This window comes from Syzygium oleosum, unplaced genomic scaffold (genome assembly GCF_021117445.2).
Source record: "Syzygium oleosum isolate NSW1041296 unplaced genomic scaffold, Sole_v2.1 Sole_v2.06, whole genome shotgun sequence".
NCBI lineage: Eukaryota > Viridiplantae > Streptophyta > Magnoliopsida > Myrtales > Myrtaceae > Syzygium > Syzygium oleosum.
This window is the reverse complement of record NW_026607490.1, coordinates 5156152-5182976: the sequence shown is the minus strand read 5'-3', so window position 1 is coordinate 5182976 and position 26825 is coordinate 5156152. Positions and strand designations below refer to the sequence as shown.

General features: G+C 41.8%; 4 protein-coding genes across 4 annotated transcripts in view; 2 read left to right on the top strand and 2 right to left on the bottom strand.

The window, feature by feature from the left end:
• The window catches only part of LOC115680174 (uncharacterized), a 36082-nt gene extending 15606 nt beyond the window's left edge, over positions 1–20476 (bottom strand). Inside the window, exons 1-3 of the mRNA XM_030603921.2 lie at positions 20075–20476; positions 19138–19252; positions 18521–18639 (exon numbers count right to left, since the gene is read on the bottom strand). Of these exons, the coding sequence (XP_030459781.1) occupies positions 18521–18639; positions 19138–19252; positions 20075–20301 (461 nt within the window). The 5' untranslated portion in view covers positions 20302–20476. The remainder of the gene's footprint in view (positions 1–18520; positions 18640–19137; positions 19253–20074) is intronic.
• On the top strand, positions 520–16529 carry LOC115680173 (bidirectional sugar transporter N3). The gene is made up of 7 exons (XM_030603920.2): positions 520–622; positions 13078–13134; positions 14050–14086; positions 14221–14431; positions 14742–14903; positions 15005–15124; positions 15958–16529. The coding sequence occupies exons 2-7, from the start codon at positions 13083–13085 to the stop codon at positions 16276–16278; spliced, it is 903 nt and encodes a 300-aa protein (XP_030459780.1). The 5' UTR covers positions 520–622; positions 13078–13082; the 3' UTR covers positions 16279–16529.
• LOC130138389 (bidirectional sugar transporter N3-like) lies at positions 536–3840 on the top strand. The gene is made up of 6 exons (XM_056312359.1): positions 536–670; positions 1577–1613; positions 1748–1958; positions 2268–2429; positions 2532–2651; positions 3445–3840. The coding sequence occupies exons 1-6, from the start codon at positions 628–630 to the stop codon at positions 3745–3747; spliced, it is 876 nt and encodes a 291-aa protein (XP_056168334.1). The 5' UTR covers positions 536–627; the 3' UTR covers positions 3748–3840.
• Positions 20477–21290: 814 nt separating the features above from the next.
• LOC115680172 (serine/threonine-protein kinase PBS1-like) lies at positions 21291–25667 on the bottom strand. Its single transcript, XM_030603919.2, has 5 exons — positions 25191–25667; positions 24469–24674; positions 23256–23445; positions 22592–22983; positions 21291–22139 (listed from the first exon to the last, which is right to left on the bottom strand). Exons 1-5 carry the CDS (start codon positions 25309–25311, stop codon positions 21666–21668), a joined length of 1383 nt encoding a protein of 460 aa, XP_030459779.1. The 5' UTR covers positions 25312–25667; the 3' UTR covers positions 21291–21665.
• Between the last annotated feature and the right edge of the window lie 1158 nt (positions 25668–26825).

Sequence of the window (26825 nt, the reverse complement as noted above, 5' to 3'; positions counted from 1 at the left end):
TTGGGGTTTTTTATGAGACAAAAAAAAGTTTGGGATATAATTGGGACAAAGGCTAAAGTTGAGGATTTTTTAGGGAATTGGGCCCTAAAAAAAGTTTAGGGCTTTGACACTTTTCCCCAGAGCCACCGTCTCAAGGCGGACGGAACCAATGTATTCAAGTGGTGAGGCTGGTCGTGGATGCATGCGTTCCGACCTCCACATCGTTACGGAGGAGCTGTAGGGGCACGCGAGCAAGGAGGCACGTGAAGAAGGAGGGCGGTTAGCGTTGTTGTGGAGAGAATAATTTTTGTTTCCACTTGCCATGCAAACAGAATGAATTCAATTCGCCCCCTCCCTCCCTCCCTCCCTCTCTCTCTCTCTCTCTCTCTCTCACGTACACACACACACACACAACCCCCATTTTTCTCCTGTGCTGAGTGTATGCAACATGTGTGTGGGTGTATATAAAAGCTGAGCTTCCCCACCACCTTAAGCCATCCCTTGTCTGATCCTCAGCGAAAGTTAGTGAGAGAGCGGGAGGGAGAGGGATAGAGAGAGAAAGAGAGAGAGCTAGGGTTTATCTCTGAACCCTGCTTTCTTCTTCTGGTCTTTGCCCTTGGAGAGAGGATTCTCTTGGTTGGAGGTGAAATGGCTGATTATCATCTGTTGACCGTCGCCTTCGGTATCCTAGGTAAAGACAAAAGGAAATCAGAAGAAGCTGTTCACCTTCATCTTCATTGTGCTTCTTCACATTAATGCTGCCTGTTGGGCATTTCCTTCCAACCCACTTCCCCCATTCATCCTCATATGGTCTACATCCATTTTTCTTTTCCACTTGATACATCGTTTGTATTTAGTATCTTTAGCATAATGTTAGTGGGTCATTCTTTTCTTTTCTTCTTCTTTTCTTATGGCAACTCTTTCTTCTAAACCTCGCTCTTTCTCTTTCTATCAACTGCAAAGCACAAGTAGAGCCCAAAAAAAAAAAAAGCACAAAAAAAATAAGAAAATTTTTGCTGGTGCACTTATCTCGACACTAGTCTTCACATATAAGAAAAAGGGTTTTACTTTAATTAGTTTCTTTGTGATGATATAAGCCTCGCTCAAAATAAAACCTCGGGCAACTCTTTCAGTCTCTTGGCCAACTTTTGACAACCCTTTTGGCCATTTCCTCCAACGATTTTTGTTTTCACTCTAGTGCAATTTTAGAATTAGCTTGAAATGTTGAGGCGGATACGTTAGCGTCTGTTTCCGTCTTAAAGTTGCTGCAAAACCAACCAAAAGCTGCTCTGCGATCTTTTTGCAACTAACTTGGGATTAATATTGTTTCGACTCGGTTTGCATTTCGTGGGAATTCAGTCTTTTGTATCTTTCAGCTGTATCGTGACTGTACATAGGTCATAGAACGACATGCAGCATGATTTAGCTCGAGTTTTGTTCAACTGCTCCGTATGTGCTCGGCAGTTAGATTAGTAAAATGACTGAGGTTGTTCTTCTTTTTCTTTAATTTAACCCTAGAAAAAAGAAAATTTTCATCTGCTCTGCGCTTGCATAGAATAATCTAACGTTCGTACTTTTGTTCTGCAATTGATGATAGGAAACGTTGTCTCGTTCGTCGTCTTCTTGGCTCCACTGTAAGTAATCACGTTTCTTTAAAGTTCTTTTCTTTCCCAAGAATGAAGATGATGTCATTTCATTCCTTCACGTAGATGGTCGTTTGATCCTGATACAATAACTGCTAATTCTGCTTCTTTATCTTTTATTGCAGGCTGACATTTTACAGGATTTACAGGAAGAAATCGACCGAGGGTTTCCAGTCGTTACCCTATTTGGTTGCTCTATTCAGCTGCATGCTTTGGCTTTACTACGCATTCCTCAAAGGAAACTCCACCCTTCTCATCACCATTAACACCTTCGGAAGCGTCATCGAAACGGTGTACATCGCCATGTACATTGCTTATGCGCCGAAAGCTGTGAGGGTACGTACTGATTGTTAGACGATACAAGCTAATATTCCGATCACAATGACACAGAGGGCTTAACTAGAAACTTTCTTTGGCAATTCACGTGATCTATACAATGGAAGCATTTATGTTCGACGAGAAAAATAACTGAAATTTGAAGAATACAATAAATTCCAATGATAGTGTACCACTGACTGGGTTGACCGAATGTGTTTTACGCTCTCCATCATTCCCATCTGATTATTGTTAAGTTCTCTTTTCCCCCTATTTTTTCTAACTACTCTGTGTTTGTTCTGTCTAATTAAATGATCTTGATTATTGCAGAACTCCACGATTAAGCTCTTTCTTGGGATGAACTTGGGATTATTCTCTCTCCTAATTCTCATCACACGCTTCATTCCAAATGCTCATACACGCACCGAGGTGTTCGGATGGATCTGCACAACGATTGCCGTGTGCGTCTTCGCAGCACCGTTAAGCATTGTGGTGGGCACTCAAAAACTCAATCTTCCTCTTCCCAAATTCTCATATTTAACCATGGAAAACGCATTGTAATTTTCTTTTTTTTGGGCCTATTCTGGTGTCCAGGCACGAGTTATACGAACGAAGAGTGTGGAGTTCATGCCCTTCTATCTATCGTTCTTTCTAACGGTGAGTGCCGTCATGTGGTTCGGCTATGGTTTCTTCGGAAAGGACTGGTACATTATGGTAAGTGATCTCCATTTTCGAAAGATTAAATTAACGATTGTATAGGATTACTTTCATTTGCATTAAGTGTATGTTCTATCATAATGTGCATTGGTGTAATGTAGATCCAATTAGTTTCTTCTTCAGCATCACTTTTGGGTTCTGCTGCATTTGATACGAAACATATTGCGTTGGCACGTCGTTTTCATGGACTAAGACTAATTAAATTTTCAAGAAACGCTAATGCCGGTCCCATGTCCATAGACATCTATACACCTTCTGTGTGATTGGATTTACCCTTCACGTTGTTAGGATAGGATGAATTTATGTAATTCTTTAGCATGGTGATAATTTTCGGTTTTTTTCTTTTCATATTATATACTCTTGCATTTTATTCCATGTATACTGAGGAGGCCAAGAGCAAAGAATCAGTTCATGATATCTAATTTTGGAAAATAAAAGTTTAATAATATCGATTGAGCGGAACACATTATTAATGATTATGATTGATGGAGGATCGAGAATTCACATTTTGGAAAATGGACGGACGCGAGAATATCTAACAAAACTTAAGTAGGTAGCTTTTTTGGTCAATCTAAACGCATAAATCCAATATCTTTTAATTATTGCGGATAAAGATTTTGTGATGATTGTGTCTGCATGTGATTGAGTAAATCGATATCACATGATACTTCCACCGGAGATACTAAACTCTCGTTAAAAATGTGGTCAACCTTGTGGCAGACTAGATGTTTTGTCAAGTTTGAACGTAAGTTCGTCCGAGCTAAAGAATGTTCTTGACCTGGACATGCAGACACCGAACATCCTAGGCTTTTTCTTGGGACTATGCCAGATGGCCTTGTACGGGTACTTCAGAAACAAAGACGGCATCGTCGTGGTGGAAGAGAAGCTCCCACAACACATCGCCAACATGGTCATTCTCAACCCCTTAGAAGGAGTCTCCCACGTCCACCCCGTCACTGTCGAAATCCCGTCCCCCATCGACGGCAGAGAAGCCCGTGCGGATGAGCAGCAGCCATCACAACTGCCGGAGGGCACCGCGGAAGTGGTAGTTTCTGGTGATGACCTCCGGGCCAGGGAAGATTTGGGGGTCTGATCTGCCAAGTTATTGGTTAGCTCGGGCCCAACTTACCATTTTGTGTCGATCTATTCTCTCTATGATGATCCTACTTTCTCTATTGCTCTCTCTCTCTCTCTCTCTCTCTCTCTCTCTCTCTCTCTCTCTCTCTCTCTCTCTCTCTCTCTCTCTCTCTCTCTCTCTCTCTCTCTCTCTCTCTCTCTCTCTCTCTCTCTCTCTCTCGGTTGTAATACATTTGTACGAAGAAGAAAGTGCTTAAGGTAATCTCCCAAAGTATGTTTGTTCTTATGCCATCTAAATAAAGAATAGATCGAGTTTATTACTAATATATTCATTATTATGCAAGTGGTCGAGAAACCCGTTTTCGTCGATGATGTTGGGTTGATGATACTCGTGCTAAATTGCCTTATGTGGAACACGGCTGAGTATAACTGGCCTTATGGTCCATTTATCAGATGGTACTTCTGACATTGCAAGCATTTTAGTTGAAATTCATGCCCGGGAAGAGAGTAAAAGTGCACGAACTTGTAGCTATGCAATTCGAAAGATCATTGTAGGCTGTTCATGATTGGATAGGAATTCAAAAACTTGCATCATTTGCAATGTCCCTGTGATAAGCAAAGGAGCAAGAAGATTCAAAACCAAATGGAGTTTTAATCTTCTTATACGACTGAGATGAGATAGTCTAACGAGCCCAAAATTAAAATACGCATGGACACATGATTGCTACTAACCGCGACATGTAAATTAGGCAATAAAACTTAGAGTTAGAAAATGCGGGCAAATTCTGGTTAGAATAAACTTACAACATCCAGCAGAAGCATCACAAGACAATCTCTCTCTCTCTCTCTCTCTCTCTCTCTCTCTCTCTCTCTCTCTCTCTCTCTCTCTCTCTCTCTCTCTCTCTCTCTCTCTCTCTCTCCGTTTATTCTCTATCTAGATTGCTGTCCTAGCAGTGATATACACATAAGTCTGTTGGAAATATGGGATAAATTGATGGGTAAATAAATGAGAAATTGATGCTCAAAGAACACCCTTGAGTTGGAAGTGGGATGTGGAAAAACACTAGTCTCACATCGGAAAAGAAAGAAGGCTATGGAGTGCTTTATATACAGTTACACTTATTTGAAGTGGTAACTATCATAGCACAAACTCTCTACCTCGCGCGCAGGCGCAGGAGGGGTGCAAATCCGACGCCCGACAAGTTGAAACTTGGGCGCGCCCACGATTGCAGGACCGAAAAGTGGGCCTCGCGACGAGCCCAATTTTGCCTTCTGATTTATTTTTTCTTTCAACTCAAACAGTTACGAATTTCATAACGTGCGACAGATTTAATCAGCCGTTATTCCCCTACGTATTGATCTTATAACGGCAGAATTAATCGTTCGTTATTCGTATTGATCTTATAACGGCAGAATTAATCGGCCGTTATTTGTATTGATCTTATAATGGCAGATTTAATCGTCCGTTATTCGTATTGATTTTATAACGGCAGATTTAATCGGCCGTTATTCGTATTGATTTTGTAACGACAGATTTAATCGGCCGTTATTATTCCCGAATTGCTCTCCCCTCTGTTCCTTTTTATCGAAATCATTCTTTCTCTGGTTTTACACTCTCTCTGCATTTGCACTGTTTTTCGGTAGTGTTCATTTCGAGTTTGTTCAAGTTCGCCGGAAGCTTGGAAGTGCCGTGCTCTCTTCTTCGCTGTCAACCGTTGTACCCTGGGAGACAGACGTTCACGAAACCTCGGTCGCATACTGGAGGGAACGAATCTGTTTTAAGGAAACTGTGTCAAACACAGGCCTCGGTATTCATTTGTATCGATTCCAACTTTGTTATTACAATTTCTTTTCTTTACAGTTCTATATTGTTTATAATATTTATACTGATGCCGATTTGAATTTCGCAACAAAGTCTTCTTCCTCCAAATTTCAAGAAGAGTATAAACAGAGAACGGAGAGATGGAACCCGAAAAGCGTGAGTTAAAGCAGTAGGGACCGATTCCTCCTAATCGACCACAATCTCTCCACTCATTCAGTTCGGCACTTCTCCAGTCTTTAGTTTTCAGTCTATGAACCAACTCTTTTACCTGAAGTCGGAAGGCTAAAGTTAGCTAGATGATATTATTTCTTCAAAGGGCCTTTTCTGGATCATCTAACATGTAGAGAAGAAATGAATTCATAGAAAAGACCGTGTTTGATGTTTGAATCAGTTACACAGTGTATTTTTGAAGAATATGTGGATCCCTCCGCAAGGAAGCTAATATTTTTTCGTGTTGTTGCCTCCAGTTTAGTGGAACTTTTGTTTAGCCTCTTTCTTTTGCTTTCGCTGAAATACTTTGTCGGTATTCATTGTTTCTTTGTCAGGCAAATAAAGTTGGAGCTAAAGGATATTGACAAGCTGTGAACAGTGCAATCAATCCTTAAACTTTTTCTGTCTGATCAGAGAGTCTAAAGTTGGTGCAGCAGATCTTTTAATTGGAAAAACTTGGATTAGTTTCTTTAATGAGTTTGACATGGTTGGTTTTTGTAATGTAATCTTAAGAGCTTCAACTTAATTGCATCTGTCTCAGAATTATCAAATTTTGAAATCGTCAGATTGACATTTTACATAAATATTCTGCCCCGGTTAAGTCATCAACCAAAGTTTAGACTTTCTCATATGGACTTCCTTCCTTTGAGAAGTATGTTTAGAGGTGCTTTTGGAATGGAAAGAGTTCTTGAAGTGAAACATTCCATTACTCCATAGTTTTTAATTAAATAGGAATGTAGCTGAACATTTAAAGAAAACAAAGTGATTGCAAGTTAAAATTTCTTTTTGTTGCTTTCACAAAAAAAAAAAAAACACTGGGCTTTACGGAGTATTATTGAGAAACGGCGGCTAGAAAGCAGTTTGACAAGCTTGCCTTTGCTTCAATATCTTTAATCCTAAAGCGGAGGTCCTTTCCAATAAATCCTAAGTTCTTTCTGATGGTTTGCCTGTGCAGGCACGTCCATTATTCAATGACAGGCGAAACTTCTCGAAATTGGCAGATCCAAGGCTGCAGGGGCGTTATCCAATGCAGCGTCCATATCAGGCGCTTGCCGGGCATCCCTGTGTGTACAAGAGCAGGCGGCCGTGCATCCTCCCATTGGGGACGTGGTGATGGCACTTTCTTACCTAGTGAACCAGGCGTACCAATCCTAACAAAGCTTCTAATTACGGGAACAATGGAACCGGCATCGATGAGAGAGGCGGTAAGATTTTGAGGGACGAGGATGCTGGTTGGGGCACAGCAGCAGGTGGGAATTCGAGGGGTCCGCGGAGAACGATTCTCCGAGGAACAGTAAGTTGTTAAATAGGGACGTGAGTAGAGGAAGGGCCCGTCACCAAGGCGTAGATGTGGGGAGAGAATTGGCGGGAGAAAAGACCGCCGAGCTCTAAGGGCAGTTTCGATGGATCTAATGGCACGTTGTCTTGATTGAGAATTTCGCGCCTCTTCGCTTGCTTTCTGTGAACCACACGAAGCACAAACAGGGCATTCATGTTGTGTCAAGCATATACCATTGCTACTACATACACGATACATACAGAAAATGAGCACATTATCTACCTGTCCAGTGCTCTCCAGTCTCCCTTTTGTATACAAGCCCAAATCCTCCTTCACCTGAGAAACCCTCCGGCGGTGGCGAGTTTGCGGAAGGTGAAGGTTTGAGCAGCAGTATGTGCACCCGGTCCATCCTTAGGGCCAATTAGATCCCTTTTCGACCCCACATTGCTTCTGTATTATGTGGCTCCTGTAATATTTCACCAGCAAATGAATGCGGATCAATTCAAATCACGCATTTGGGAAATATTTCCGTTGGAGTACTCATTGGGGGTAACCCCTTTTTTCAACGCAATCCAAGTTCTTGTTTTGGGGAGATTTGCCTCCCAAATAGTGAGGTTTTTCACTCCAGTTCATTGCATCTGTCTTATGATCACCCAGGCAACTGTTAAGAAAAAAGATGTCATCTGAATTCTAGGAAACTGTAAACACTGAATTAGTAATTTTCTCCTCGTGTAATCTACGAGGAGATGTGAATAAACTCGGTTATGCGATAGTAGATATGGTTCGAAGCTAGGAATATTGGCATGCTCTTAAGTAACGTACATTGAATTCCATAAAATATGTATTGAATTCATCTCAAAATAATGCATTCACAAAGGAAGCGACAATGAAATTATCAATGTAGAGCAACTTCTGACTTCATCTCGACGTGTGAAATCTAGAGTTTTATTTCTCTAGACAAGGTGTTTGAAGCCCAATGGGGATCATCTCATGACCGCCAGACGTCGCAGCCAATTACCAAGCCTCAGCAATGGCCAACGACTGGCCATAAGAGAGGGCCAACGAGATCGAGCTCGTCCAAGGCCTACAAGGCTCCACCTTGCTCTATCTTGGGAAGCTCAAGCCTTGCCGGCCACGGGCGAGGCTCCACCTTGCTCGAACCCGGCAAGCTTGAGCCTTGCGAGATCCCAGCAATGTTGGCCCTCGCCTGTGACAGATCATGCCACATAAAACAGCCAGCGTCTACGTCAATAATTTCTTGTCAAAATTGGCTAAAATGACTAAATTGACAAATTGTCAAAAGGTTTACCATTCAGTTAATACAATTAAAAAATTTACGACTGAAATGACACAAGCGCAATAAGTTTAGGATTTTTTGGTAATTTTCCTGTCCCTTGACTACCCATCGATATAGATACCCACACCTTTAATCAACATCTTCACTCTTTTTTCGTGTATTCAACACTCAGCCAAATTTGCGATACTATTGGCCATATATTGGCTTTGTTATCAAAACAAGATGTTCATAGACCACGTGCCACACTGCATCAATAGCTGCATTTCATAGTCATCGATAATTGTCATCCACTTTATGTCGACAATGGCCCTACGTAATTGTTGCTGGATCACATGGCTCATCGATATTGATTCCATCATAACTCTTTGGCGAAATCAACTTTATGTCGATTATATATCAGACCAAATCGACTTCGTGTCAATTCTAAGGAGTTAGCCAATTTTTTCTGTAAACAATATTTCTGATTGAATGTAATTGATATTATGTTTATCTTGTTAACTTAGACAGTCATTTAATAAAGCTTATAAATAGGTTGATGTACTTTTTCATTAAAACCCATTAAAATATTCAGAAATTTCCCATTTCTCTTTTCCGCAGTATTCTTATCAAAGAACTAAAAGGTCAAAAAGAAAAGAAAAGCCACTTTATCGAGTGGGATTATCTAATTTTTTGAAAAAAGCAAAACCTGAAGAGCATATCCACCTTTTCCATGGGAAAGTTTTCCAAAAAAATCATAAACCTATTACTCTTTTACCAATTCAGTCCCAAACATTTCAATTTTGTCAATTGAATTCTAAATATTTTCGCGTTTTGCCAATTGAGTCAATACGGCCAATTTTGGCTAGAATTCGCTGACGTGGACTCCGGTCATCCCACGTAGCACAGTTGACGCTGATGTGAATAATTTTTAATAAATGTTTTGATATTTTTTTCTAATTATTTTTTTCTTTTTGTCTTTTCTTCTCTTTTTCTTCTTTTCGTTTTTTCTTTCCTATTTATTTTCCTTTTTCCCTTCTTCCCTTTGCCGGCCACCACCAGGCTTCGTCGATGGTCGACAAAGGTTGCCAGCCTTGGGAGAGGGCCGCTCGAACCTAGGCTGGCGATGGCATCGCTCGCTTAGGTGAGTTTCACCCTTGCTGGCTAGGTGAGGGCCGCCCTCACCAGCCTTAGGCAAGGGTCGCCCTTACCTGGGTTAGCGAGCCTGGCGAGCGTTAGCCACCCTCGCTCGCCCAGGTGAGGGTGATCGACAAGGGCAATCGATCCTCGCCTGGCCAACAAGGGTGAACCTCGCCAGCTCAGGTCTAGGCGTCCCTTGCCTAAGGTCGGTGGAGGTCGAGGCCTGGTGGTGGCCGATGGAGGGAAGAAGTGAAAAAGGAAAAGAAAAAGGAAAGAAAAAAGAGGAACAAATTAATTTAAAAAATTCGAAAAAAATATATATTATTACAAATTATCCATGTCAGCATCGGCCGTGCCACATAGGACGGCCGACGTCCACGTCAGCAAATTCCGGCAAAAATTGACCGAATAGACTTAATTTGCAAAGCACGAAAAGGTTTAGAATTCAATTTGCAAAATTAAAAAGTTTATGACTGAATTGACAAAAGTACAATAGGTTTAAGATTTTTTGGACAATTTTCCCTAGTTTCCGTATTAATTAGTACGAAAACAGTAACCAAGCTCTCCGCGTCGACATCTATCATCGGCTAGCCGGTGGCCACCCCAATCGAAGAGAGAGAGAGAGAGAGAGAGAGAGAGAGAGTCTTGTACGGATTCTCTAGATTGAGTCGAGGGGATCGATGGAGAAGAATTATACCTGGCATAAAGTTTCCGTAAAACTTCATCGAACTCATGATAAACATGCCAAATAAGGCATTTATGTGCCACGCACGTAATGGAAGTCTGAATGATTTGGGAACAATGGCCACGTTCTGATCTGATCACATCTCCCCCTTCTCATACGCAACCGGGATAATCACTCCATCTCCTTCATTGATTTGGCAGGGTTCTGTCCTCAATTTAAGCAGGAAATTCGTCATCTCCCTCTCCTTCCAATACCCCTCAATTTCGAGTAAGAATGGCATACACAGCTTTCGTAACATCGCAGAAATAACTTAAAGTATGCTCATTGATTTTGCTAAACTGGTGCATTCCTTGTCATCGTCTATGACTAATAAAGGTACAGAGGTCCGGGGAAGTCAAAGCCGGCACATAATTAGAAGCGGCGATTCCTGACGCGACGTGAGAATGCGACTCGAACGCGATGTGGATTTATTGTGAGGAATTGGAATTTGGCGCGACGCGGGTTAGACTCGAAATTGACCAGAAACAACACTTTTGAAATAATTTGAAGGATTTTGATATTGGCATGAAATGACATGAGCGATTGACGCGAATATAACACACAAATACGAATTGCCAGCCCTACATGTCGTGGGATGTAAGCACTACATGATTTTGTTGTTCTTAAACCTGTAAAGGTAGGGCAAATGCAGGAAAATCTACGGAATCAACATAGATGAATACGATTTAGGATGAGTTTTAAAGGATGACAAACAATAAGTTTCGACTTTCAAAAGTTCGGAATCAGTGAGTGCATGATTAACTTTAGGATAATATGACATAAGTTCTGTGATTTTATCTACACATTAGTAGCGCAATGTCATTATATGTTATGATGACTTATCTTATTATTGACGTGAATATGTATTCTCTATTTATAGAAGTTATGGACCGTAAATTGCTAAATGGGGTTTCTCCTTCTCCTTGCCAATAATGATGATAAGATGAACTGGCTCAAACCTAGAGAGAGAGAGAGAGAGAGAGAGAGAGAGAGAGAGAGAGAGAGAGAGAGAGAGAGAGAGAGAGAGAGAGAAAACTAATGGACGCTTGAACACGGCCACTTATTCAGGTTTCCCTTGATTGAAAGCCTTCAGGGACTGGCTCACGTTTAAACATTTGTGCCCAAGAACTTACACTCGATTTCAATTATGGTTTCGGCGCAACTTACATCAAATCATACACGATTGCCAGGTGTTCGCACCACTGTACCATGCTCTGATTGAATGTTTAATCATTGGGATTTAATAGCTTTCATTAGTAAACGTAACCCTGCGTGGGGCCTCCAGAAGTCGATATGTAACCTAAGTACCCGATAGTCCAGTTCACACATCATTAGCCACAATAATGGAAGTTGCATCCATTAGAAGTCATGCTATAGTCTCCCCATTTACCCTGCAATAGCCACGTAACCAGAGGAAATTAGAATATGAAATTTTTTAGTTGATAGTCACAAGTCAAATAAGCAATAATAGTATCGTATCATACGATTAATCACTTCACAGCTCACTAACTTTTTGTAACCTAAAAAACTACATCCAAATCGAACTACTTGGAGAGACAGTCGATTCGGGAATTCCACAAAAAGTCAAGGTTTCCTCGGCGTCGAGTCCAAAACAATATACAAACTTTATATAATTTGGTAGGAGGAAACAATAAATAAAGTGCACCAACTCATGTTTCACGAAACCACCGCTTTTAAGAAAAAAATCTTATGTTATCGATGCATGCATACATCCAAGCAACCACATGATATAGAAAAAGAAAAACCATGGGGAAATGAAGGTGCATAACAAAAAATCTTTTCTTGACCCTCCCACCTTGCAATCCCAAACAAACCACTTCCAAGTTCCAACCATGCATGGGGAACCATCAACAACCTCATTCATGACACACCCTAACATAAATGCACAGAAAGACCCATCATTTGTTTTAGTATAAGGTCATCACCCTCTTGTCCTTACATGCCTCGCATAACCGCATGGCCAGAGAGTACAAGGCTTCAAGAAGAAAAAAGCCAAGGGAGATGCCATGAACACACACGCGAAATCTCTAGAGCTTTTTCTCATGAAGCACGGTTGAGAAAAACACTACGAGACAAACCACCACCCACTATAATACTAGAGAGAGAGAGAGAGAGAGAGAGAGAGAGAGAGGTAAATTTGGGCTGAGTCAGCAAGGCGTGTTTGGTTCGGGGTTTAGGAGAAAAAGCAGCTAAAAAGCAGAATCAAAATTCACGAAACGAAATGTATTTTTGGAGATGTCACGTGAACAAAGCATTACGCGGGGGACAGCTATGCGGTGCGGCGGGCAACGTAGTGTTTCACGAAGAGGCCTCTCCCCTCGCACCGATTTGCCACTCTCTCCCCCAAGGCGCGTGCCCCGCCCCGCACCGCACCTCCATACATAGCCGCCATCTCACGGCGGACGAAACCAATGTATACGGCGGTGTGGCTGGTCAGGGACGCATGCCTTTCGACCTCAACATCGTTGCGGAGGAGTTGTAGGGGCACGCGAGCAGGGAGGCACGTGGGGAAGGAGGGGAGAATGATTTTGGGCTACGCCACCTACTAATCCTCCACTTGTCATGCAAGCAGAATGACTTCGATACGCATACTCTCCCTCTCCCTCTCTCTCTCTCTCTCTCTCTCTCTCTCGCATACACACACACAACCCCCATTTTTCTCCTGTGCTAAGCGGATGCAACGTGTGTGTGTATATATAAAGCCGAGCTTCCCCACCACCTTAAACCATCCCTTTTATGATCCTCAGTGAAAGCTAGTGAGAGAGCGGGAGGGAGAGGAAGAGGGAGAGAGAGAGAAAGAGAGAGAGCCAGGGTTTATCTCTGAACCCTGCTTTCTTCTTCTGGTCTTGCCCTGGAGAGAGGTTCTCTTGGTTGGAGGTGAAATGGCCTTCTTGGATTACCACCATCCGTGGACCTTCACTTTTGGTATCCTAGGTAAAGAAGAAAGATCAGAAGCGGCTCAACTTCATCATCATTGTGCTTCTTCACAATGTTGCTGCTCGTTGGCCATTTCCTTCGATCCCACTTCCCCATTCATCCCATATAGTCTACATCCAATTTTTTTTCCACTTGATATATCGTTTATATTTAGTATCTTTAGAATAATGTTAGTGGGTCATTCTTATATTTTCTTTTCTTCTTCTTTTCGTATGGAAACTCTTTGTTCGAAACCTCACTCTTCCTCTTTCTATCAATTGCAAAACACATGTAAAGCAAAAAAAACACGAAGAAAATAAGAACGATTTTCTCGGTGCACGCATCTTGACACTAGTCTTCACATAGAAAAAAAATGGGATTTTCTTTAATTAGTTTCGTTTTGATGATATAAGCCTCGCCCAAAATTAAACCTCGGGCAACTTTTTCAGTCTCTTGGACTTCTGCCAACTTTGGTCAGCCCTTTTGGCCATTTCCTCCAACGATTTTTGTTTTCACTCTAGTGCAATTTTAGAATTAGCTTTTAAATGTTGAGGCGGGTACGTTAGCGTCTGTGTCCGTCTTATAGTTGCTGCACAACCAACCAAAAGCTGCTCTGCAATCTTTTTGCAACTAACCTGGGATTAATATTGTCTCGACTCGGTTTGCATTTCGTGGGAATTCGTTCTTTTTTATCTTTCGGCTATATCGTGACTGTACAAAGGTCATAGAACGACATGCAGCATGATTTAGTTCGAGTTTTGTTCAACAACACCGTATGTGCTCAGCAGTTAGATTAGTAAAATGACCGAGGTTGCTTTTCTTCTTGGTTTTCTTTTTCTTTCACTTAACCCGAGGAAAAAGAAAATTTTCATCTGCACTCCGCTTGCATAGAATAATCTGACGTTTGTGCTTTTGTTCTGCAATTGATGATAGGAAACGTTGTCTCGTTCTTCGTCTTCTTGGCGCCAGTGTAAGTAATAATGTTTCTTTAAAGTTCTTTTCTTTCACTAGAATGAAGATGATATTATTTCATTCCTTCACGTAGATGGTGGTTTGTTCCTGATGTACTTAACTGTTAATTCCTTTTCTTTTCTTACATCGCAGACCGACATTTTACAGAATTTACAGGAAGAAATCAACCGAGGGTTTTCAGTCGCTACCATATTTGGTTGCTCTGTTCAGCTCCATGCTTTGGTTTTACTACGCATTCCTCAAAGGGCGCTCCTTCCTTCTCATCACCATTAACTCCTTCGGATCCGTGGTGGAAATGGTGTACATTGCCATATACATTACTTATGCACCGAGAGCTACGAGGGTACGTATTGATCGTTAGACAATACAGTGCTTACATTCCGATCACAATGACACAAAGGGCTTAGCGAGGAAACTTTCTTGGACGATTCACGTGATCTATACAACGAAAGAATTTATGTTCGACAAGTTAAAAAAACTGAAATTTGAAGAATATAATTAATTATAGTGATAGTGTACGACTGACTTGGTTGACCGAACGTGTTTTCTGCTCTCCATCCTTCCAATCTAATTACTGTTAAGCTCTCTTTTCCCCCTATATTTCTAACTACCCTGTGTTTGTTTATCTAACTTAATGATCTTGATTATTGCAGAACTCCACGATTAAGCTCTTTGCTCTGATGAACGTCGGACTATTCTCACTCCTAATTCTCATCGCACACTTCATATCAAACGATCGGACACGCACCGAGGCGTTCGGATGGATTTGCACAACGACTTCCGTGAGCGTCTTCGCGGCACCGTTAAGCATTGTGGTAGGCACTCAAAAACCCAATCTTTCTCTTCCCACGTTCTTGTATTTAACCATGGAAAACGCATGTTGATTTTCTTTTTTTTGGTCTATTATGGTGTGCAGGCACGAGTTATACGAACGAAGAGCGTGGCATTCATGCCCTTCCCTCTATCGTTCTTTCTAACGTTGAGTGCCATCATGTGGTTCGGCTATGGTTTCTTCGTAAAGGACTTGTGCATTATGGTAAGCGATCTCCATTTTCGAAAAATTAAATTGACGATTGTCAAGGATTGCTTTCATTTATGTTAAGTGTATGTTCTATCATAATGTGCATTGGTGTGATGTTGATCCAATTAGTTTCTTCAGCATCACTTTTGGGTTCAGCTGCATTTGATACGAAATAGATTGCGTTGGCACGTCGTTTTAATGGACTAAGACTAATTAAATTTTCAAGAAAAGCTAATAAGAGCGTGCGGGTCCCATGTCCATAGACATCTATAGACCTTTTGTGCGATTAGATTTACTCTTCAGGTTGCTAGGGTAGGTTGAATTTATGTAATTCTTTAGCATGGTGATAATTTTCGGTTTTCATGTTATTCTATAATCTTATTTGTTGCATTGAGTTCCATGTATAAGTAGGAGGCCAAGGGCAAAGAATAAGTCAATAATATCTATTTTTGGAAAGAAAAAAAGTTTAATAATGTCGATCGAGCGGAACACATTATTAGAGATTATGATTAATGCTGGATCGAGAATTTTACATTTGGAAAATGGGACCGACACGAGAATATTTAACTAAACTTAATTACGTTACTTTGTGAAAATAATCAATGTGAAATCTTGGATTCTCGGATTGTTGGCCGATCTCAACACATAAATCCAATATTTTTAACTATTATGGATAAAGATTGTGTATGCACGTGATCGAGTGAATCGACATCACGTTAATACTTCCGCCGGAGATACTAAACTCTCGTTAAAAACGTGGGCAAGCTTTTGGCGGACTAGATGTTTTGTCGAGTTTTAACGTAAGTTCGGCCGCCGAACTTAAGAATGTTCTTGACCTGGACATGCAGATACCGAACGTTGTGGGCCTCGTCTTGGGACTATGTCAGATGGTGTTGTACAGATACTACAGAAACACAGGGATCGTCATCGTGATTGACGATAAGCTCCCTCAACACGTGACCAACATCGTCATTCTCTCCCCCTCAGGAGGAGACTCCGAAGTCCACCCCATCACCGTCGAGATCCTGTCGACGATCCTGCCCCCCGTCGACGGTGGCGAAGCTCCCCGTGCAGATGAGAAGCAGCAGCCATCACGACCGCTGGAGGGAGCCGTGGAAGTGGTTGTTTCTGGCGATGACCTCCGGGCCAAGGAAGATATGGGGGCCTGATCTGCTAAGGTATCGGTTCGCTCGGGCCCAACTTACCATTGGGCTGGACTTTAATTAAGATTGTGAAGGTCCATATTAGTGGCGATCCATCCTCTACATAAGGATTCCACTTTCTCTGTCGTGCTCTCCCTCTCCCCGAGTGTCTCTCTCGTTTGGTTGGTATACAATTGTATGAATAAGTGCTTAAGACAATCTCCCAAAGTATATTCATCCTTATGCTATCCAATTAAAGATTGAGTTGATTATTAGTATATTCATTCTTATCCCTCCCTCCTGGTGGATTCTCTATCTAGATTGCTGTCCTAGCAGTGATATACACATAAGTCTTCCTCCTCCAAATTTCAAGAAGAGTATAAACAGAGAATGGAGAGATGGAACCCGAAAAGTGCGAGTTAAAGCAGTGGAGACCAATTCCTCCTAATTCGACCACAATCTCTCCACTCAATTCAGTTCGGCAAAATGAAATATGCGTGACACAACATGAATGCCCTGTTTTTGCTTCGTATGGTTCACAGAAAGCGAACCAAGAGGCTCGAGGAGGGAACGAAGCAGGAAATTCTCGACCAAGACAACATGCCATTAGATCCATCCGAACTGCCTTTAGCGCTCTGCTGCCTTTTCCCTCGCCAATTCTCTCCCCACATCTATGCCTCGACAACGGTACTGTTTACTCTAGTCACGTCCCTATTTAAAGACTTACGAAGCAACAAAAAGATACTTTAAGTCGCAATCACTTTCTTTTCTTTATATGTTCAGCTACATTCCTATTTAATTAAAACTATGGAGTAATGGAGTCTTTCACTTCAAGAACTCTTTCCATTCCAAAAGCACCTCTAAACATACTTGTGAAAGGAAGAAGTAGATATAGTTCGAAGCTAGGAATATTGGCACGCTCTTAAAGTAACGTACATTGAATTCCATAAAATATGTATTGAGTTCGTCTCAAGATAATGCATTCACAAAGGAAGCGACGATGAAATTATCAATGTAAAGCAACTTCTGACTATATCTCGACATGTGAAATCTAGAGTTTTGTTTCTCTAGGCAAGGTGATTGAAGCCCAATGGTGGATCAATCTACTTTGGTTGCTGTATAAGGCTCAATAAGAGCCTTTTTATGTCTGGCCTGATGAATTTTACCAAATGACCATTGCCCTCGACTGCCATTCCAGGTTTGCTTTTCTTCGAGCCACAGTCACCCGAGCAAATATTGGATACTATGATTAAATATTTTAGGTTTTCTACGACCAACCAGAACCCATACCCATCAATTTGATAACAAGGCGTGAGCATGAATGATATTGATGATGGTGATGATCGATCCAGGCCTACCAAAAATGTGTACTACGGCGTCACAAGGACCAAGAAATATTCTCATAGTGAAGCTAGTAGCAGCACATAGTTCTGCATAACATCAATCACTCATAACCAGGCAATATCAAAAGTTCACTGCAGATGCTTGCAGCTTTGTGTATTTTTAATCGGGTAAACCTATCAGGGCTCAATTTAAATTCAGACACAGGAATCAACGCCTTCCAACGACATTTGTGCATCTTGATGATAAAGCCGTAAAAGAAGGGAAAAAAAAGAGGGTACAGAGTAATGTCCACAGCAACAATCACTATTATTCATATAGAAGGAAGAGGAGCATAAAAAATTCCTCTGCTAATCTGTTTACAAAGGAAGCAGCTGATACATAAATGTAGGAAGATTGGAGTTGGACTAGTACTGGCAGCAAAGAGAGAGGCACATAATACACCAAGCAGGCACATCACAATCAACCAATTCTCCAGATTGTCCACTAAGCTTGATCCATGGCCAAAAAGTATATACATATTTAGCTCCATACCAAGGTTTTACGAAATGCTTCTGCAATTAAGCAAATATAACTCACAGAAAGATATAAGGAGAGAAAATAACAGCTTCTGCAATTAAGCAAATATAACTCACAGAAAGAAAAGCAATGGTCACCACAAAATGTCTTCATCCCAAATCCTAATCATATGTCCACAGAAGTACTAATACCAAAAAGATGCAAGCTATATCAAAAGCATTGGGACAATGCAGGGTTCATTATCCAAAAAGACAAAAAAGTATCATCAAGGATTTTAACAGACAGATATTTCTGGCAGACAATCTGACTATTTTGGTCCCCTACAGAACACTATTTCAATAATAGATCATCAACATTGACACGCATCATCTAATCGACCAGTTTAAACCAACAAAAGTCCATCAGTCACCTGATAGGAGTTCCTGGAGCATAGAGAGGGTTTTTAGCCACATATTCAACATAGAGACTGTATATATACTTCAAAGCTTCCCGTAGATCATCGGTCCTAGGATGTGTAACCAATATTATCTGCAAAGGCATGAGGAATAAGATGAAAAAAAACAACAAAAGAAAAAGCAGATTGATGGTTGGTAAGAGTCTTCTAAAGAGAAGTACGCTAATGGGCAAAGATCTGATCCAAAAATGCATTGACATTAATATATTTGCTGAAGTTGCAAGCAATAAAAGCATAAGGCAAATCCTTAACACTGTAAAAGTAAGATGATCTGGCAATGTGATTCTCAACAAATTCATTTTGCATTATTGAGCATAAATACTAAGTAGTCAATGCACAGATATTAGAAGTTAACACAAGCAAACCGTTTCTCTCTTGTATTATGCAAACACCTTCTAATTGTGTGGTGCCTTTAGACACATCAGTAGGGGTGTCGGTTCCTTAATAATGCTCGGTTTCAACAGGTCTTGCTCATTTGGAAAGATTATTGAAGTTTTTTAGCACAAGCTCATTACAAACAACATCTGAGGTAGAAAAATTACTCCAAAGATGGCAGAATTAGTTTAACTAACCTTTATACCAGAAGGACTTTCCATGAAACTAAGTTTGTATGTGTTAGTGCGGAAACTGCGAAATGAACAACCCTGGCCTGGTAACTGCGGCACCCCAAGATTTCCTTTGTCCCCACTGCGAGAGGAAAAAAACAGAGAGTGTGTAAGTTAATCACTGATCATCCGGTTCTCCTGCATCTTCTCCTGCATGCTTGGCCCTTGGCAATAGAAAGCTTTTGCAGCTCTAAGCTCATGGCACAAAAAAGTCCACCTCCTCACGAGCTACATGAACTTGACTAAGTGACTACTTGAACATTAAGTTTAGTTGAGTTTCAAGGCCAGCAATGCTTAACTTGTCCGACCAATGAGTTATTGAGCAGTTATGTTTTGTGTGTTTGTGATGCGTTTGCATGTAAGAGGGAGCCTGCGAGTGCGCATAGAACAAAGAAACACAATTTTCATATAGTCTAAAATTTCTACGGCAGGTTCGACTTCCGTTAGATTTTTCTTTTCCTTTGAGCTCGAACTCGACTTGAAAATTTTCAAAGTCCTTTCAATCGAAGGTTCGCTGAACATTCGTGAGGATCAACAGCAATTCAGCGAAAGAACAAGTAAATTACCAAATAAAGTAAAAACCGGGTTACCATCAAAGGGTGCCTGAATTGAATACACAAGATTCAAAAAGGTCACTCATTTCAGCAATTTCAGCGAAATTTAATCGCATATGACCGTTTGGGAGAGTGTTCAGAGACCAATTACGAAGGGATCCAAGTCAAAGCAAATCATCAAGCAACCGGGCAGCACGTACATTCTCAACACAATGCATAAAGACCCACAATTCTACACAACATTTTCGATGCTTCGCGCGATCCGCCATCCACCCACTCGGAATTCAACTTCCCGCAAAATCGACGAAACGATCGGATGGGAGACGCGGGTTGAAGCAAAATGGGAATACCAGGTGGTGGGATCCATCTTGGCGGTGAGGGATTTGAGGGAGAAGAGGAGGCCGAACATCAGCTTGTGGTCCTGCTGGGGGTTCAGGGTCCGGAGGGGGCGGTTCCACTCCCTGTAGAACAAGCACGCGCCGTTCCGGTTGAACACGTACATCACGTTCGCGTTGTGCCCCGCCGCCGTCGGCGCGGGCGGCGACGGGCTGATGTCGGAGCCCCCGAAGAACTGCATCTCCCTTCCCCCGGATCGGCGATTTCGCCTGAAGGCGCCGCCGCAAAGACCCCCGGTTCTGCAAGAGAAACGGCGTTCCGTCGGTTTGCGAGTTCAACAAAAGAGTGTAAAATTGAAATTGCTGCAATGAAGCTTTGGTATCTGTTTAATATTGGGCAGCTTTTGCCCAAAAGACGTTGCGTTTATGCAAAATGTTGACTCGGAAGTATTTTTATGCAAAGCAAGTAGTGTTAGTAAACAACTTGTAAAATACTCATTGCAAAAAAAAAAATAATAATGAAAAGGAGAACGGAGAGCCTCCTAGGTTGCGCGGCCCAGGTGACGCGCAACCTTGGGGAGCGGTCGCCAATGTCGCCCGAGCCCCGGTGAGGCGGCGCTGGAGTCCCTCTACCTCCATCGCAACTGCACCAGGCCACAGTCGACTCCGTCTCTGTCCAAGCAGTTGGAGTGGAGTAGGAACAGCTACGTATTAGCGAAGGCAAGATTGGATACAAACCTCCCGAACTACCTACTTTGGTTATTGCTCTCTCCCTCGCTTGTTTGGTTGGCATACAATTGAACGAAGAAGAAAGTGCTTGAGGCAATCCCTCAATGAATATTCATTCTTATGTTATCTAATCAAAGATCGACTTAATTACTACTCGTGCTGAATTGCATTAACTCACTTGAATACCGCGGTTGAGTCGATCTAATCTATTGTTCCATTTATCAGTTGGTGCTTCGCATATTGCAAGCATTGCAGTCGAAATTCATGCCCAGGAAGAGAGCCAAATGAACGAACTTGTAGCCACAATTCAAAAGATCATTTGTAGGCTGTCATGATCGGATAGGACTTCAAGACCTGCATCATTTGCAACATGCCTGTTATATAAGCAAAGGAGCAAGAACATTCAAAAAAACCAAAGGGAGTTCCAATCTTCTTCTACAACTGAGACCAGGTAGCCTAACAAGCCCCAAATTAGTAGATAAGATGTTGCTCAAAACTAGAGTTAGAAAATGCAGGCAAAATTCTGCTCAGAATGAACTTACACGATTCAGCACAAGCGTTACAAGACAGACAAAGTCTCTCTTCCTCTAGATTCTCTTTCTAGAATGCTGTCCTAGCAAATGATATACACCCAACTCCTCTTCCTCCAAAATTTCAAGAAAGTATAAACAGAGAATGGAGACATAGACCCCGAAAAGTGCCGGAGTTAAAAGAGTAGGGACCAAGTCCTCCTAATTCGACCACAATCTCTCCACTCATTCCCTTTCGACAAAATGGAATGTGCGCTCCACAGCATGAATGCCCTGCATCTGCTTCGTATGGTTGACAGAAAGCAAGCCGAGAGGCTCGAGGAGGGGACAAAGCGAGAAATTCTCGATCAAGACAGCCGGCCATTAGATCCATCAAAACTGCCTTGAGCGCTCTGCCGTCTTTTCTCTCGCAAATTCTCTCCCCACATCTTCGCCTCAGCAACGGCCCTTTCTCTATTCAAGTCCCTATTTAACAACTTACCGTCCCTTGGAGAATCATCCTTCTCGAACCCCTCGAATTCCCACCTGCTGCGCCCGGAACCTCCAGCATCCTCGTTCCTCAAAATCTTGCCACCTCTCTCATCGGCGCCGGATCCTTTGTTCCCATAATTAGAAGCTATGTTAGGATCATACGCCTGGTTCGCTAGGTAAGAAAGGGCCGTCACCACGTCACCGATGAGAGGACGCGCAGCCGCCTGCTCTTGTATACACATGGATGCCACAGCAAGCGCCTGATATAGACCCCGCATTGGATAACGCCCCTGCAGCCTTGGATCCGCCAATTTTGAAACTTTTCGCCTGTCATTGAATAGTGGACGTGCCTGCACAGGCAAAACATCAGAAAGAACAACTTAGGATTTGTTAGGAAAAATAGAGGCAAAGCCAAGCTTCTGAAACTGCTTTCTGGTCGCTGTTTCTCAGAACTACTCTATAAACCCCAGTTCTGAAAGCAGCAAAAGAAAGTTTAACCTGCAATCACTTTGCTTTCTGTGTATGTTCAGCTACGTTCCTATTCAATTAAAACTATGTAGTAAGGGAATGTTTCACTTTGAAAACTCTTTGCATTCCAAAAGCACCTAATTGTACTTCTGAAAGTAAGAATAACTTGAAACTTGCTTTCATTTTCATCCATGAAGAAATTCTCCAAGTACACTAAATAATCACTAACTTATTCTAAGACATTGCCTTACAGGTTAACAAACCAGAAGTCTAATAGAAATAGGATTCATGGTCATGCAACCAGAGCCATAAGTTAAATTAGAATTAGAATTACCCATGTTACAAGATTCTGTTCCCCATGGGGACGGGAGCTGTCGATGGCTTTTCGTCCAGTGATCAGCTCTAAGAAGACTACCCCAAAACTATAGACGTCAGATTTAACGGTTAATTGTCCCGTCATTGCATACTCTGGAGCACAATATCCATAAGTGCCCATGACCCTTGTGGAAACATGCGATTTGTCTCCAACAGGACCAAGCTTCGCGAGACCAAAATCGGAGAGCTTTGGACGGAACCCTTCATCCAGTAATATATTGGATGACTTGAAATCTCTATAAATAACCGGGGGATTAGCTTTGTCATGCAGGTATTCTAAACCTTTGGCTGCACCGGCCGCTATAGTCATTCTTGTGTTCCAATCTAGCGGTTCCTTATCCGGTGGAAGATCTGTACCAATAGCATAATGCTAATATCAGTTGCCTATTACAGAGAGCTGATTTTCACATAATTGTGACCAGAATGTGAACACACGACTATATAATAAAAATTGTAGTATCATATCTATATCTTCTTTTTAATTTGCAATAAAAGTCAATTTCACACTTTCAGTGCTGGGCCACTTCAGGGCAGAGTACTAGGGAAGTGCAAAGAAATATATACTGGATTACCTAGAAGAATAATAGAAGGAAAAACCTCTCATTTAGGCTAATTAATTTTACCGAGAAGATGATCTTCCAACGATCCCAAGGGCATGAATTGATAGACAAGAAGCCGTTGATCACCATCAGCACAGTAACCAATCAGACTCACGAGATTAGGGTGATGCAGAAGGCTCAGCATCAGAACCTCCACCAGAAATTCGCGGTTACCCTGGAGACCATTCCTATCCAGTTGTTTAACTGCAACAACCTACAAACGACTAAGGTCAAAGTAAGAACTATGTATAACAGCACGTACAAGAGAGTCGTGAGTAGCTCCACGAGATATGAGAATTTAACGGAACAGAACCGCAGCCAGCATAAATATGGTATATACAGTGCTTTGTCTGACAGTATGGGAACCTTCAATGGTTCAATGACTTATCCTGGGCAAAAAATTTATGTACAATGTCAATCTTGACAATTGTGAGACAAATGTGAAAAAGTTGAAGCTCTTAGGATGTTATCATGAAAACTAACCATTTCAAACTCGTAAGAAAACTATTCCAAGTTTTTCTAATTAAACGATCTGCTCTACCGACTTAGACTCTTCTGATCAAACAGAAAAAGTTTTAGGATTGATTGCGCTGTTCACAGCTTGTAGCTCCAAATTTATTTTCCCGAGAAAGAAACAATGAACGCCAACAAAACCTTTCGACGAAAGAAAAAGGGGCTAAACAAATGTTCCATTAAACCGGTGGCAACTACGCAAAAAGTGTTGGCTTCACTTGCAGAGGGATTGACATATTTCTCAAGAATACACTGTTCGACTGATTCAGACATCAACCATAGTCATTTCCAATAACAGAAAAAAAATGTTACAACCATTTTAGTAAAAAGAATCTCCACCAATAAGCAAGGTTTAATTGGATCTAACCTATAGGAATGAGTTTTTTTTTTATTTTTAATGGTCAATAAGTATAGCTCCAATTGACTGTTGATTAGTTGGTAAGAAGAGCGACTAAAGTTGGATTGGAAATCGAATGTAACAACATAATTTTCTATGAATTCATACCTTTTCTACATGTTAGATGAACTAGAAAAGGCCTTTTTACGAAATCATAAATTCTAGCTGAACTTAGCTTTCCGACTTCAGGTAAAAGAGTTGGTTCATGGACCGAAAACTAAAAGCCTGGAAAGGGAATACTAGCTGATGCAGATTTTAATTTACTAAAAACGCAACCATAAATATGCCACGTACACAACACATACAGAAAATGAGCACATTATCTACCTGTCCAGTGCTCTCAAGTCTCCCTTTGTATACGCGCCCAAATCCTCCTTCCCCTAAAAAACACTCCGACCTAAAGTTCTTCGTAGCAGCAGCGAGTTCGCGGAAGGTGAAGGTTTGAGCAGCAATTTGTGCACCCGGTCCATCCTTAGGGCCAATTAGATCCCTTTTTGACCCCACATTGCTTCTCGACCTCAGTCTTTCTGCCCCTGTAAAATTGACAAGCAAATGGATGCAGATAATTTCAAATTACGCCACTCGACATTTAACAAAGTGATCTACGATGGTGTGCACAGAGACAGCAATCTCCTCCGCAGGTATGAGCTCAAAGATTTAAATCAGATACATCACTTGGTATAGCTGAACAGTGATCAATCTGAAAGCACTCAACAGTAATAAGTGACTTGCAAAGTCAGCAAATCAGGGTGCCCACAAGCTAACCAACTGATTTAGAGAAACCTATATTTTCATCAATCAGCAAGACCTGAACTATCAAAAATCATCCTGAGCAATTATTGCATCAGCAAAAGAAATCCAACCTATCCTCTAGAAACTCTGTAAACGGATTGGACTACTAATCAAACGTCCAGTTGATTCTCAAAGTCACAATCACAGAGCTAGAACCATGATTACACTCTTTATGAAACTCACCTACCAAAGATTGGATCAAGCAGCGAAATACCAAAAAGGGCAAGAATTCATCAGTGAAAGCTAACGAAACTGACCGGACGGCAAGCTGGAAATCTTGGAGGACATAGTTGAGAGGCCGTGTTTCGGGTCGTCACTTCCTTTGTCCGGTTTCAGCGTCTCTTCTTCCCTCGAATCAAAACAAGGAAAGCAACCCATCTCCCAAACTCACAACCAAGAAAGACCCACTTGCTTTTAATGCGGTTCAAAGCTCAGATGCATTCAAGCTCAATCAATCATCTGACGATGGCATCCCTACAAGCGCCAAGAGTCCAATCAAAACTCCAAAAGGGTTCGCTCGCAGAGGACGTCCGTTGCTCCTCGTCCGATCAGGGGTCGAGGAGAGATCAGCAGGAGGAGGGAGAAGGAAAAGAAAGATGCCGAGCGAAACGAAGCGAAAGATGTTCCAAGGCTCGAAAACAACAAAGAAGTGGCAGAGAGAAGCAGAAAGATGAAACTTTTTTGCTGTGAAATCTGAAGAGAGAGACAGAGAGAGAGAGAGAGAGAGAGAGAGAGAGAGACGAGCCGGCTTTTTTGTCCTCGGCTTCGTTTACAACCCCCCCTGAAAACACTACACACGTTACAACAGCAGGCACACAGCTACACTCAATCTACCACCCATCTAAGCCCACGTCTTTGACCACCCCCACAAAAGAGAAAATGGATAAAGGAAACATTTTTACTCAAAGTAATGGTCGAATATCAAAAGCAGATCAGCCATGGTCGTGAATTCTGTAATTACAGAGAGTGGGGGTCAATGGGGGGGGGGGGATCGATTCCTGCTTTTGTTGTTTCTACGGGGCAAGGTGGCGTGTGACTCTTGATCGCAGCAAAGGACGTCAGATCATTTAAGCTTTTTGAATATGAGCTTTTCTTGGCTCCTCCTTTCTTTATTCCTTTCGGTTGATAAAACTAATGCCCTCCGCCATGGACCCAACTCGGAACTTTCCATGATTAGGCGAGCATTACTTCAAAAGTGGAGATTCATGGTCATTTTGGAAAATTTAGACGAGGAAAGTGAAGTCCACCCCACGAGAGCACGATCGGTTCTTCCTAAAGGCAGAAACGCAAATCGCCCGAGAAGATCTTCCTTGCAATGAGAGCAATCATAGATGCGTCGAAAAAATACCTTTTCATGTGAGGCGAATGAAGTCTCTTTTCATCAGTCGTCCCTCGCATTATCCCATGTATTAAAAGTCATTCTTACTTGCGTATGTGTATCTGCTCGTGGGGGTGAAAGAAACAGCTGCGATGTCACGGGCTTTAGATCTGTTCTGGCAGTGAAGAAACAAGACAGGAAGTAGCTCGAATTTGTGCTCTGATGCAAAGAGAAGGCCAAGGAAAATAGAGACACGTTCGTCTAACCTCAGTCGTTGCACACGTTGTTAAGCTTGAGATCGTTAGCTGTCGCTTTCTTTCCCCAAGCGATCAAACCGCAAGTAAGGACTCCTAGTCCTATGCATTCTAGAAATACATACCTTAGAGTAAGCGTACCTCATAAATTCAAATGCCTCAATAAAAACCTTATTGAATCTTCTATACCCGCGTTTTAACGGGGACCGCAGGAGCAGGGCTTCAATTGTACCCGAGGGGTCGAGGAAAAGATGGTCTCTTGGATATTGTTCAGGCCAATTTCACGATAGCAATGACAAGACAAAACAGAACTCTTTACC

Bases quoted from the DNA above. Each gene is read 5' to 3' on its own strand.
- LOC130138389 (XM_056312359.1), top strand. From the start codon at position 628: ATGGCTGATTATCATCTGTTGACCGTCGCCTTCGGTATCCTAG. The intron at 1,959-2,267 runs GTACGTACTGAT...TGATTATTGCAG, and splicing joins ATGCGCCGAAAGCTGTGAGG to AACTCCACGATTAAGCTCTT. The intron at 2,430-2,531 runs GTGGGCACTCAA...TCTGGTGTCCAG, and splicing joins CAGCACCGTTAAGCATTGTG to GCACGAGTTATACGAACGAA.
- LOC115680173 (XM_030603920.2), top strand. From the start codon at position 13,083: ATGGCCTTCTTGGATTACCACCATCCGTGGACCTTCACTTTTGGTATC. The intron at 14,904-15,004 runs GTAGGCACTCAA...TATGGTGTGCAG, and splicing joins CGGCACCGTTAAGCATTGTG to GCACGAGTTATACGAACGAA. The intron at 15,125-15,957 runs GTAAGCGATCTC...CTGGACATGCAG, and splicing joins TAAAGGACTTGTGCATTATG to ATACCGAACGTTGTGGGCCT.
- LOC115680172 (XM_030603919.2), bottom strand. From the start codon at position 25,311: ATGGGTTGCTTTCCTTGTTTTGATTCGAGGGAAGAAGAGACGCTGAAA. The intron at 24,675-25,190 runs GTCAGTTTCGTT...TCAATTTTACAG, and splicing joins GATTTCCAGCTTGCCGTCCG to GGGCAGAAAGACTGAGGTCG. The intron at 22,984-23,255 runs GTAAAATTAATT...CTATTGGTACAG, and splicing joins GTTGGAAGATCATCTTCTCG to ATCTTCCACCGGATAAGGAA.